Source organism: Neovison vison, chromosome 1, assembly GCF_020171115.1.
Source record: "Neovison vison isolate M4711 chromosome 1, ASM_NN_V1, whole genome shotgun sequence".
Lineage (NCBI taxonomy): Eukaryota > Metazoa > Chordata > Mammalia > Carnivora > Mustelidae > Neogale > Neogale vison.
The window spans coordinates 191,235,344-191,249,079 of record NC_058091.1 but is presented as its reverse complement, the minus strand read 5'-3'; the positions used below and the strand labels follow the sequence as shown (position 1 = coordinate 191,249,079).

General features: G+C 32.5%; 1 protein-coding gene across 15 annotated transcripts in view; it reads left to right on the top strand.

Moving 5' to 3' along the window:
• The window catches only part of PPIP5K2 (diphosphoinositol pentakisphosphate kinase 2), a 78,940-nt gene that overhangs the window by 51,375 nt on the left and 13,829 nt on the right, over window positions 1–13,736 (top strand). For 4 of the 15 annotated variants that reach the window (XM_044264560.1, XM_044264570.1, XM_044264544.1 and 1 more), the window contains 8 exons: window positions 491–598; window positions 691–807; window positions 3,728–3,895; window positions 5,441–5,557; window positions 6,226–6,399; window positions 7,680–7,752; window positions 9,315–9,434; window positions 10,320–10,382. In XM_044264560.1, coding sequence (XP_044120495.1) covers window positions 491–598; window positions 691–807; window positions 3,728–3,895; window positions 5,441–5,557; window positions 6,226–6,399; window positions 7,680–7,752; window positions 9,315–9,434; window positions 10,320–10,382 — 940 coding nt within the window. The remainder of the gene's footprint in view (window positions 1–490; window positions 599–690; window positions 808–3,727; window positions 3,896–5,440; window positions 5,558–6,225; window positions 6,400–7,679; window positions 7,753–9,314; window positions 9,435–10,319; window positions 10,383–13,736) is intronic. The other 11 variants (XM_044264598.1, XM_044264589.1, XM_044264646.1 and 8 more) reach the window with 8 other exon arrangements.

Below are 13,736 nucleotides of genomic sequence, written 5' to 3'. Positions count from 1 at the left end.
CTTCTGCTGATTATTTTAAATACCACTGCAGTATAATGAGGCATATTTACTGATAAGCGTGTATTACATACACTGACTGCATAATACCGGGAAAAATAGCTCTACTCTTATAGGATAGTATTCTGTTTATGAAGGGTGATTCCACACTTTGGGAGTTAAGTTTAACAACTCACTGCCCCTTACTAAGCCTCAAAATACAATGTGCTTTTGTATTTCAGAGATTTTTATTTTTACTTTCTAGAAGCTATTTAAAAAGTTACCATTAGACTTTCTATTACTGATGATAAGAGATTCTTAAAATACTTTAGCTAAACTTAAGTAATTTATCAAGACTTAAGTATAGTTGAGTTATTTTGAAAGGTTGAGCATATACGTATTTACCTTGTTTGTGTGGTATCACTCAGGATTAAACAAACTACCATAATGAAAATAAAGTGACTTTCAAGTAAAGTGGTATGAGAAAAATGCTTTCCATATACCTTTTGTTCAGGAATCAAAGGATGAACAGTGGAAACGAGCTATGGATTACTTAAATGTTGTCAATGAACTCAATTACATGACTCAGATTGTGATCATGCTTTATGAGGATCCTAACAAGGTAACAAGAGTTCTTGATTTGTATGTTATTATCAGAGGTAAATAAGTAGCCTGTAGTTTTTCATTTTGGAAATGTTCTATAATATTTTTTAGGATCTTTCCTCGGAGGAACGCTTTCATGTTGAATTACATTTTAGTCCAGGAGCTAAAGGATGTGAAGAAGACAAAAATTTACCATCTGGCTATGGATATAGACCAGCTTCAAGAGAGGTAATAAAGATGAAACTCGCAGTGTTTGGTTACTATAGTTCTAGATTTCCATAAGATTTCTGTAAGAATTTCCTGTTAATATACTTCAATTCTTACCTCAACTACCAAGTTGCAAGATGATATAAATTTCTTTATGTATGATTTGGGCAGACAACATTTCTAAGCATACTAGACTTTTATATTTTATTTAGATTTTTTGTATTTTTTTTTTTTAAAGATTTTATTTATTTATTTGAGAGAGAGAGACAGTGAGAGAGAGCATGAGCAAGGAGAAGGTCAGAGAGCGAAGCAGACTCCCCATGGAGCTGGGAGCCTGATGTGGGACTTGATCCCGGGACTCTAGGATCACGCCCTGAGCCGAAGGCAGTCGTCCAACCAACTGAGCCACCCAGGCGTCCCTAGATTTTTTGTATTTTTAAGACCAGTATTTAGAATGCTTAACTATAGTTTTGGTTGTTGTATTACTTTAGGACTAGTGCATGGTAAACACTGTGCTAATGAGCACTTGGTACAAATTATTGTTGTTTTAATCCTTACACTAACCTTACAAAGTTAAATATGTATTCAATTTAAAACTTATCACTAAATTATAATTCATATTGATAAATCATACACTTATGATTTAGCTTAATGATGTATTACAGAATGAACACAATTACAAAATAGCTAGGCAGATTATACGTAGCACATTATTGTCATTCCAGAAGACCCCCGTATGACCCCCCTCCCTATCCAACCTCTCTTTCTTCTCCTCAAAGATACCTACTGTTATGAACTTTAGCACCATGTTTGAATTATGCCTATTTTTGAACTTTTTATAAATCGCAAAATATATGCTTTTGCGGGAGTGTGAGTGGGTTTGGCTTCTTTCTTTCATTATTTCTATGAAATATATCCATTCTGTTCTTCATTTTTATTGTCATGTAGGATTACATGGCAACAATAAAGATAAATAAATACAGAGCAATGTGTTCATCTCTTCTACTTTGATCATTTATTTGTTTCCAGTTTAAGCTATGAAGTTACTTTCATGAACATTTTTGTATAAGTCTTTTGGTGAACATATGTACACACTTCTTTTGGATATACATCGAGGAGTAAAATTGCTAGGTCATAGGGTGTATATGTTCAAGTTTAGAAAATACAATCAAATAGTTTTCTAAAGATACTGCCATATCCTTGTCAGCACTTCATATGGTCATTGTTTTTAATGTAGCTATTTTGAAAGCTATATAGTGATATCTTGTCATGGTTTAATTTTACATTATCCTCTGACCAGTAAGGATTAGCAATTTTCATATGTTTATTGGCCATTTGGATATGTTTTTTATGAAGAGCTACTAGCTTAGACCAGCATGGTGTTGAATAGAAGTGTTGCTATTAAACACTTCACTCACAGTGCCCATTGGTGGCTCAGTCAGCTGAGCATCTGATTCTTGATTTCAGCTCTGGTCATGAACTTAAGGTTGTGAGAGTGAGCCCAAGTCCAGCTCTAGGCTGGTTGTGGAGGCTGCTTAAGATTCTCTTTGCCCCTCTCCCCCAAAAAATAAAATAAAAAAATAAATCCTTCTTTATTCTCAAGCTAAAGTAAAAAGTAATGTTCCAAAGAGAACTTTTTGGGATTTTGGTTGAGATTACATAAATTCTGCAGATCAATTTTGAGGGCAATAACAGTGGTAGATCCTCTAGTCCAAGGGGTTGATATAGCTCAGAATTTATTTAGCTGTTTTTGTATCTGTTTGGTAAAATTAAGGGTTTTTATGTCTTGTATCTTCTTTGTCACATTAATTCCTTGTTCTTTATATTTTTATGCTATCATACATGGTTTTTTAAAATTTCATTTTGTTTGTTTTAGTGAATAGTGAATTTTAACTCAATTGTGTATGAAAATTTTATAACAGCCTTACTAACATGCTGTTATTTATTCTAATAATTTATCCATGATAATATATGTAAATATATATATAATATATATAAAATAGATAATATCTATTTTCTATAGATAGGATCATATCTATAAATGATGACAAATGTCCAATATGGTATTGAGTAGATTTAATAATGGTGGCCCTACACTAATATTTCAGTGATTTATTAACTGTGATGATTGTTATCAAGATTTTAGATATCTCTTAACCAGTTAAAGAAGTTCTTTATTTCCTATACTCCTTTGTTTGATGATGGATTTTATGTACTTCTGTCTGACTTCTTTTGACTAGTGTTCTGTTTGTGAGATTTGTTGAATGTAATTGTATTTAGTTTTAGTATGTTCATTGCTATTGCTTTAAAATGTGTTTTACTATATGTATGACTATGCCCCAAGTTACCCTTTCTATTATAGATAGATATTTGGTGTAAGTTGTTTTTAACTTGTTTATCTTTTATCCGGGACTCTATTTTATTCATTTGTGTCCTGGTGCATGGTACATACCCAGTAAATATTTAGTAAGTCATCATATGATTATTTATGCAATCATCACATGTGTTGGGACTATTTGGAACGTAATATAAATGTTCTGAAATTTATAAATTAAAATGCTGTTTTAGTTTGTGCTTATGCTGATGATATTCCTGTATAATAAAACTGATCTCTGTTCTTTATTACTGTTACTTATTATTATTTCTTACTTATGTTGACATTTGACGAAATATAATTAAACAGTTGGTTTTGTGTGGCACTTTGTGTTGTCACTTATTGTTTAATTTTTCCACTGTGTATTTCTTAAGGTCAGGAACTCTGTCATCTGTCTTATGATACCCAGATTAATATTAGGCTGTTGTAAAAACTCAGTTAATATTGATTCATTTGAATCAGCAAGCTTATATATGTGCCTCAACTAACTTCACAGTTGGTGGTTGAATTTATCATAAGAGACTCTTGCTTTATCTGAATTTTATATGTTGTATTCTTTGCTCACAGAATGAAGGCAGGAGATCTTTTAAAATTGATAATGATGATGAACCACATACTTCTAAAAAAGATGAGACTGATCGTGCTGTGATACTGTTCAAACCTATGGTATCAGAGCCAATTCATATACACAGGAAGTCTCCACTTCCAAGATCTAGGAAGATTCCTACAAATGAAGTAAGTATATATGTCAGAGCATGTTTTTCATAAAACAAACTAACTATATTTTAATAAAACAGAAAAGAAAATACAGCTTTAATTATGGAGCTTGGGAACCTAACAGATTTTTAATTGTCAACTTTGCCTCTTTTTCTAATTAATATTTTAAAAATAGAGAGGCCGTTAAAAAGAAAAACCTTTAAGAATCTGGAGCTTTATGTATTATTTTCCTAACAAAGTTGAGTAGACATAGTAAAATAAGACCTTTCTAAAAACTCATCTATTTTTTTCTCCTGTCACGTTAGGTTATTCTAATAAAGAACTTTTTTAAAAGTCTGATTTAATAGGCAGAGAATAATTTTCACCTGAAAGTAGAGAGGAGCTACCAGAAATGCCTTGACAACAACTGATTCCAATGACACTGTAAATTAAGTATGAAATTCTAAGTTGTTAGCCTGATTGCACAAATCAGTATAGGAATTTGAAAATGTGAGGAGATAGTTGAAAATGTTACCTTTTGTATTAAGGTCTATAATTAAATAAGGCTAATTCTTATGTTCTCTAATAGAATGACATTTAAATAACTACTAAAATAAGATTTAACAGGAAAGCTGAACAGTTGGAATGCAGCTTGTTAAGTAATTCTTTAACACCACTATGCATTTTTTTATAATTCAAAAACCTTTATTTTGAGTTATCTTATTCCCTATAGGCTGATTCTCCCAGCACTGATGGAGATTAGTGCTTATAAATGTTTTCTAAATGCTCAAGTGAAAGTACAGAGCAAGATTTTAAAATAGAAACCACCTTCAACTTTTAAGTTAGAAAAATATCTTTGTTGATCATGACATATGCCAAGTCATGCAAGTTAAATATAACATTTAACTAGCAGTTGGTGAGTAAGAACATAAATAACAACAAAACAGAATTATGCTCATTTCTGTTGCCCCAAATTATACAAAGAGAAGTGCTTTATGATTCTCAAATTTCAAATAAATATGTGGCCCAATTTGACAATTATGTATAGGAAAAACATCCATCAATAAGTAGATTGTGGTAATTTTATAACGGAAATTGTATCCTACTTAGGGTTTCTATAGGGATTGTGATATTTTAAGTTAATTATTAAAGACAATGACTAAGAGCTGTAGAATTTGGGACTGTGTTCTAGTATAGCTTAATTTAAAAATAAGAAACCTGGGACTATGTTCAGGTATCTTTAATTTCAGAAAATTGGGAAGTGACATATTAATATAACTTAAACATCTATGTGAGGGCAGTGATTTTGATGTTGTTGAACAAAGCAATCTGTACATTAATCAGATTGTTCAAAATTTTACCATTAAACCTTCTGTACTCCAGAAAGCTTGTAACACTGATAAAGCCAAATGTGTTGTGAGTCTTCATTTTGCAACACATTTGTATTTGTAAAATCTTCAACAGAATCACTGCCCTTAATCTTAAGACGCAGAACACATTTATAAACCTTTTTTCTCATAAATACTTAAATAATTGCTTTCAAGAGATTATTTCTATGCCATGCTAAACTTTTACTTCCATAAGGTAAATTATTCAAGTAAAACCTTGAAGACTTTTTCCAGCGTCCACCATCTCCATGGATATCAGAAGTTTGTACTTCCAAAAGACACACAGAGAAAAAGACTATTCTCTTCATTTTGTGCAAGTAGATTTTACTCTGTCCTCACTGTCTGAAACCTGAACATGCAAACATGTAAATGATGATGTTTGCTGCATGTTTTGCTTACTGAACTCTATAAATAATCTTTGGAGGGGGTAAACAAAATAGCCTGAAAGTGGAAACAAGTGCAATTTGAATCCATTTTACCTCTCTTTTTTAAAGTGTCTGGCAGATAGATTTTCTTTTCTACATCATATACATTGAAATTTCTGTAACCCTTTGCACAATTCTTTAGTGCTTTGGGCTAGAAGGTTATCCAGTATAGCACAGAATGTCTTGAATATTTAAAATTAAGCAGAATACTTTTCTACTTTAAAAGTTGCTAAGACAGAAAATTGTTAAATCTTTCCAGTTTTAAGAGAAAAGAGACAACTATTAAGCAGTATAAATATTTCGTATATTGAAGATAAGGTAATTCCTATAATTGTTATCACATACAATTAGATTTCTAACTCTTTCCCATGAATTTCTCAAATATTTGAAATATTTGGCTCCCAAATTACTGTTTAATAGTTTTTTTTAAAAAAATTGATAAATGCGAACAAACTGTATTTTTTTTTCTTTCTGATCATTTGGCTCTGTTGTATCTAACTTTGCATGCTCTGCTTTTTTTTTTTTTTTTTTTCTTTGCCCCCTTTCTCACTTCCAGGAAGAGAGCCCCCTGAGTGTGTCTAGCCCAGAGGGTACTGGTACCTGGCTGCATTATACCAGTGGTGTGGGTACTGGGCGTCGAAGACGCAGATCAGGGGAACAAATCACTTCTTCCCCTGTCTCCCCCAAATCATTGGCTTTCACATCCAGTATTTTTGGCTCATGGCAACAGGTTTTTAAACTTTACTTCATTAAACATTTTCCTACCCGCATTCAGAGCAACAAACAGCTGTCTTTGAGGACATCTAATCCCTTATATTTAACATCAGAGTAAATCCTTCTGCATTTTAATTTTCCGTTCATTTAAAAATAAGCTTGTGATACCTGACAATATTTGAGAGAAAGAAACCTCTTACATTGCATGTGTTTAGGATTTTTATTGGGAGGATTTTAAATATCCAGGATTTAAAAATTAATCAATAAATTTTATATTCCTGGAACTTTATTGTGTTAATAAAAAATTTTAAAAAGGAAAGAAATCTTTTTTGGCATAGTTGTCCTTCAAAACATTCAGAAACAAAATTACGTAATTTGATGGTAAGAAAATTTAATGACCTCCCCCCCCCATAATTGAAAAATTAGATTCCATTTGGAATTTGCTGAGAGTATGAACATTTTTTAAACTATCAAAATTTACGTGGTCCTGTGTTAATTAGCAGGGTATGCCTAATATTAATTATTCTCTCCCTCACTATTCCATTATCTGGAAGTATTCTAATATCCAGTGTGGGGTTTTTTTGAGTTGTATAATATTTTAATGCTCTCTTATATGAAGATGCAATATATAGGTACCCATTAGTAATATGGGCTGAAATAAAAGGACTTCAGAAGGACTTTCTGTGATGACATTTGGAAATTTAAAATAATAGAATTTTTTTGCTTTTTTTTTTGCTTTAAGAATGGAAGGTCGCTGTTATACATGACTTTCCCAAGAATTTCAGCAACTTCCTTTTGGAAATATAATGCATTTGATTATAGGAAAAGGGATTATGGTATCCATTAAGGCTGTGAATATTTAAAGGTTACTCTGATAAAGCCCGTGCATGGATCAGTAATTGTATGGTGACCTCAACAGTCTCTGTCTGTCTTTTCTTTTGTTTGTGATTGTTTTTCCCCCCTTCAAATACAGGAGCTGTGTAAGAGTGGGCATTTGGCTTCTTTTAAGAGTGAAATTATATCAATCTATTAATTGTTTCTTTTCATCTGTCTTGTTTCATACATGATATTTCATTCTGAATGCCTGCTTCGCAACACTTCATTGCAAGGACTTCATATGAAATGGACTCCCTTCAGAAGGGGATCTTGCATGATCTTTCATGTTTTATGTATTTCTACTAATATTTATCATACAGCTTATTAACCTTTGTCTGTCTGGAACAGGCTTCAATTGAAGTATGGACTTTTTAATTGATTTTACTGTTTTACCTCATTTATTTTGCTTTGCTTGTACAGGTTGTATCTGAAAATGCTAATTACCTCCGAACACCAAGAACTCTTGTGGAACAGAAGCAGAACCCTACTGTAGGTACGTGGTCTAAAGGGAAATTATATTCCAAACCTTCTTCAACTCCCTCTTTTGCACATATGTAAAATTTCAGTGATGAAAGCATGACCAAATGCTATGCTTTAGTTTTAATTTAACACATACTAATTAAAAAATATTATACGACTTAAAGTATACAGTAAAGTTTCAATAGAATGAACGAGGAATAGCATTTAATTTGATTTATAACTGTTTTGACTGTCTGCAGTGTGAACTACTTAGTCCAGTTGCCAATGTAGTTTTTAATCTTGTATTCTATAAATTAAAATCCCAAAATGTTTTAATTTAGGAAGGAAACTTCATTTTTCCCAGTTGATAAAATTGTATATATGCTATTGCAAACAAAAAAGAACCTTCTACTAAAAAGAAAAAAAAAAGAAGCTTCTTTTCTGATTAAAAAAAAATTTTAAGTGGGGAGTGTTTTAAACCCTTTCTCGGTGTATTGATTTTCCTTTTGATTATCTCCTAAGGAAAACCAAAGCAAAACTAATGCATAAGTGCAGTTGTTATTCATTATTGACCTATGGAACGTAACTAGTTCTTTGCAAATAGTGTTGCGAATCAACATTGAAAAGGACCTTTCTAAACTAGTTTTAAGCTCATGGTTGGTAAACAATATGAGGTAATGGCATAGTATTTTCTCTATAAATAGCTGTCTAAATAGGTTTAATAAAGCATGAATAAGGTTCAACTTTTTATGCACTTTGATCGACATACTAAGTATATGAACTGTTTGTTGATGACTATTTACTTGAGGATCTTCTTTAGTTAATTACACACAGCTAATGTTGATAGCTTCTAATATTCCCACATTATCTTCCTTTATGTATCATAATGTATTTGATAGAAATTTTTTTAAACTTTACCAAGTGATATAAGTTTTCCTTGGGTATAAAGATTTTTGCTACAAATTAAATATCAGTTTATACTGGCTATGTTTTATTTGCTAATAATGTGTTTCATGGGGTCTTATTAATTAAGATCTGAAGTCATTTAAGTATTAGAAACTTAAGGTGATTTAGGCCTGGATGACCTACAAGGAATTGTTCTCACATGGTCTTCTCACAGATTAGTAATTTGCTTTATTTTGTAACATATACTGATGATTCTTAACTCAGGGGTATCAGAAAAGATTCTTCATTTATAGACATACATTAAAAAATACTGATCTGTTATGACTAGACTTGTGCTAGGAGAGGTTTTTTATATGAACTGCTCATGCAAACTGACAGAATCCCTTATCAACCTAAATTAATTCCTGTGGTAGTATTTTTAGTACTTTTAATATGTATATGTCTAGTTATGGTATAGGTATATTATTTTCCTCAAAGGCAACCTTTTACCCAGTGTTAAATACCTTTATTTGTACATACGATAAATGGTGGTGGTGATTATATTAAAGTTGACATTACAAGTGAATTGTGAGTCTATTGAAGGCACTGCCAGATAAGTGTGGTAAGAGCCATGTTATTGCATGCTGCATGAATTCCCATTGTGAATGGAAGAACACCCGTTGTGTATGTATTTTCTCTAACTCCCATCAGGGTCTCACTGTGCGGGCCTGTTTAGCACCTCGGTGCTCGGGGGTTCTTCAAGCGCACCTAACCTACAGGATTATGCTCGTACTCATCGTAAAAAGCTGACTTCTTCTGGCTGCATAGATGGTATGTGCACATATGCACACACAGATTCATATGCACACCCACGCACACACCCATAAACATACAGTACTTCTCAAAGGCAAGCCTAAGTCCACTGACTGATTCAACTGGAATCCTAGCTCCCTTTGATGACACCTAGCGCCTAAATGACAATCACTGCTTTCTTGTCCATAGCTTGGATCCGTGTTTCATCAGAATTAATTGTAGTTACACACACAGTACTTATTCAATGACTAGTTTGTTGAAATGTGAAATTTAGAACTGCATCATATGTATTAGTCTTATGGACAGTAAGTAAGCCATATTATAAAGAATAAGTCTTTCTCTGATCTTTTAAACTTTTGTTCATTGTTATCCCTCATTTTACTTATTGACAGTGATCTAAATGAAATAAAGTAAACAGAACGTTTATAAGTAGAAGAAAATATTTTAGCAATACTTTTATAAAATAAACATAGGATGAGAATATTTTAGAATCCCTAGTTGGAGAGCCTCTCACTCTTGTTAAAATACCTTAAGTGTTAATATTCAGATTGTCTTTTGAGGCTCGTGGAAGCTTATGCCTGTTAATAGGAACGTTTATTAGCCCTTTCAGAATTAGCTTTATTTAAAATGTTTTCTCATATATCCACAAATTTACTTAAGTCAGTAAAACATGGATTTACCAGAATTGCTGGCTCATCCCGCTTTTCTTTCTTTTGTATATTTCATTAAACACTTTGCCTCTATCATCAAGCCATTTTACTTTTAACCAGTACCCTCTCTCATTCCCTTCTGCATGTTACCTAATTCTAACCTCCTTATATATTTGTTTTTTCCCTCTTTTTTTAAGTGTTCTTCTTTTGGTAGCTGTTATGAATTTCAGGTACCTGTTTTTCTCTTTCTCAGACGCCACACGCGGTTCTGCTGTTAAAAGGTTTTCTATCTCATTTGCTCGACACCCAACCAATGGTACGTTTTGCTTTTATTTTAAAAGATATTCCCCTGCTTCATCCTTTTTTATTTTTCTTTTATTTCAAACTGTGGGGTATACAGTATCATTCATTTCTCCATTCTTAATTTCAGTTGGCATATAATTCCAACTTACTCACCTGAAGCATTGATACTGTCTAGCTCCCCTTTTCAGCTGTAATTTACATAATCACTTAACATCACTCATCAAACTTTTAAATGACCACAATGATGATGAGTTTTAATACTAAATTAGCACCTAAAAATCCCTTCTAATTTCTCAAGTGATCAGTCTACACAAATTTTAAAAATACAATTAGTATTCTGTTTTCTTTTTAATTCTTAATCATTTTAATTTTTTTTCCTAATTTGTTTTCTGATCACGTGGTTGTTTTATTTAGTTACTTAATAGAAATACAGAGATACACTTGTCAAATAGCCAAATGAGGTGTGTCTTTGAAAAGTTCTTGGGAACTAGGAGATGCAGATTTCACTGTGTAACATCATTTATCTGTGGCTCTTTGTCTAAAGCAAAACTCTGTTTGGTCTGGAGCAGTCTGAAAACTTCATCTAGCCCTCACTTTGTTCTCATGTGGCAATATGGTTTGCTATGGTGAAGCAACCAGTTTTGGCGTTTTTTTTTTTTTGTTGTTGTTGTTGTTGTTTTTGTTTTTTTGGTACCACTGTTTTTTGCTAAAATTTGGAGAACTCACTATAGGAAGAAGACCAAGCTGAAAATCTAGAAAGCTAATTCAATTAAATTTAAATTTCTGAGGCTAACAATAAAGTGTTTCGTGCCCATTGTTGATAAACTGAATCCTTGCACTACTACTGCTTTCTTACACAGAGCTTGTTCTTCTGGGACAAAAGGGATTATTTAAATAACTGATCATTTTAAATAACTGAGGATCAAAGAATTTAAAGGAAAACATACAGATTTTTGCTTCTTCGGAGTGAAGTTGCTTTGGTCCCCTGGAATTTTTTTTTTCTTTTTAACTGCAAATAAATCTTTCAAAAACTCGAGTCAGGTCTTTCAAAAACTTCTATGAAACGAAAGGGTTAAACACAGCTTATAGTCACTCTCCCCTGTCTGGATCCTTTAACAACACACTTAAGTAACAGTGCACTTAAATACTTCCTGGAGGTGGAGTAAGAAGATCTCATCCTCAAACAAGAGAAAACTTGGCCTTAAAGCCTAATGTGCTTTCCCTCCCTTGTAGCTCTTTAAATGCTACTTTCTGAAGAAAAAGATCCTTATTTGATACAGCTGCAGCTTCTAAAGAACCCACATGCATAAGAACCTCTTAGAAGAAAAACCAAAGTCACAAGAAACACAGAAGTCACAAAATCCTAAGAAGAGACATTGCAGGTTTAACACTGACTGTAGTTTTTGTGCGGACTGCTTATGTATTTATAGCCAGTATTGCAAGTTTTTTTTATAGGAGGAATCTGTGTTTACTGAAGCTTTAAAAAAGGTTTGTGAAATTTAACAGAAACTAGAGTAACTTCATATTCCTTTGGCCGAGACTTTGGCTAAGACTCCCACATGTGGGTTTTCCACATGTGTGACTTAATGCATGTAAAATGCATTCCTTTCAACTCTAAAAATGTTTCTTTCGGGTTTTCAAGATTCTTTTTTTTTCTTTTTTATACTGTGTTGTCTTATCTGTCCTATGAATTGTAATTTGACTCTTTCACTTTTTATTTCCCCTAACTTTTATGTTATTTCCATCTTAATACATATCATGGACTTACCCCTCCCTTCATCTTTAGTTCAAGGAACATGGTGAAACAAGTATCTTCTGACAGTGCTTTACCTTATTTTCTGGGCCTCTGTGCAGAACACCTACACCTCTATAGGTGCTGGTCCGTTTCCTCTGTGGAATGTCTAGGCTCCAGTGGTATGTTTTCATAGCTTCTAAACATGACGGCAGGGTGGCTTTTTAAATTGCTGCGCTAACCCTTTCCTTGTGCATTTAATGCAAAGTTTACTAAAGATAAGTGGGGAAATATGTCACCAGAGGAACTTAGTGTATTGTTATTTGCCTGTTAGGAAATCTAACAGGCAAATGCAAGGAAATAGTTGTTACAAAACATTCTGACGAGAGGAGAAAAAAAAAATCACATCGTTAAGTTTCGTGTAATGCCAAGAAAGGGTTTGCGTGTATTTGCATGAATCCTGTACTTTAAAAAACATAATACTTGTGCAAACCTAATTTTTTTAGTGCTTAATTTAGGTGCTTTAACTGCTGTTACGGTATAGTTTCTCTTTTGTTTTGTTTTTGAGTATATGTAATGTTATGTCATGCTTTGGTTTGCACCTGAAAAATCAAACAAACCGGTTTTATAAACCTTTTTGTTATTTTCATAGGAAGACTCCATTCTCTTTCAACCATACTTTCTCTACTTCAGCCAAGTCTTAGGCAGTTCTCGGGTCACTCTTTCCTCCCCAAATTAAGTAAACAATCAGCCAAGTAAAATGAGCACATGCCTATTGAAGCGGAGAGTTTTGCAGTCTATTTGAGTTTGATTTTTAATTTTTATTTAATCACATTAGCCTTTATAGAAAATCTTAATTTAAGTGTTAAAAGTATTTCCTTTGGAGGAAAAGTAGTTCAAATTTTGCAAAGAATAGCTGCAGAAGGACCTATTATTTCAGTTGTATATGAAAGCAATTTTAAAAGCCATTCGGTTGAATAAAGTTTAAATGAACAGGCTATTCATTTAAAAAGCAAATAACCTATATCTTATTTATTTAAAAAAAACTGTGTATTTAAGCATTTTTGTTTCATTGATGGTATTAATAATATATATGTGCATGATTTGTTTCATGGAATTTTTGTATTTCTGTGCCATTGTTGAATGCAAACATGTCTGTATTTTGTATTGCTTTTTACTTGGCTTGACTTTACTCAACTAGCAATTTCAACAATAGCATTATTGAGTTAATTCAAAAAGGTAGGTAAATGTTTTGAAATTTCATTTTCAGCATAAATGAATGAATGTTGTTTACAGGTCACACTAGAGAGTCATTGGCCTTGGTATGACTAGAAAAGCTAATTTAAATCACTCTTCACAAGTAATTATAACATAATTATTCTTCAATAAGAGGTTAATTTTAGCTTTCTGGCATCAGGGACACATTATGGCATCAACTTATTCACCTTTCAAGTAGACCTGAAATTTTAAAGTAAAAACTGAAACAATATAATGTTTTCTGCTTCTCCCCACCCCCAGGTTTTTTCTTTAAGTATCATTCTTAGATTTTACCAAAATATAGAATGAAATTGTGTGCATGCTATACTATGTGATTACATTTAAAATGAAATCTTTGTCACATCTTGTTCCAATCCC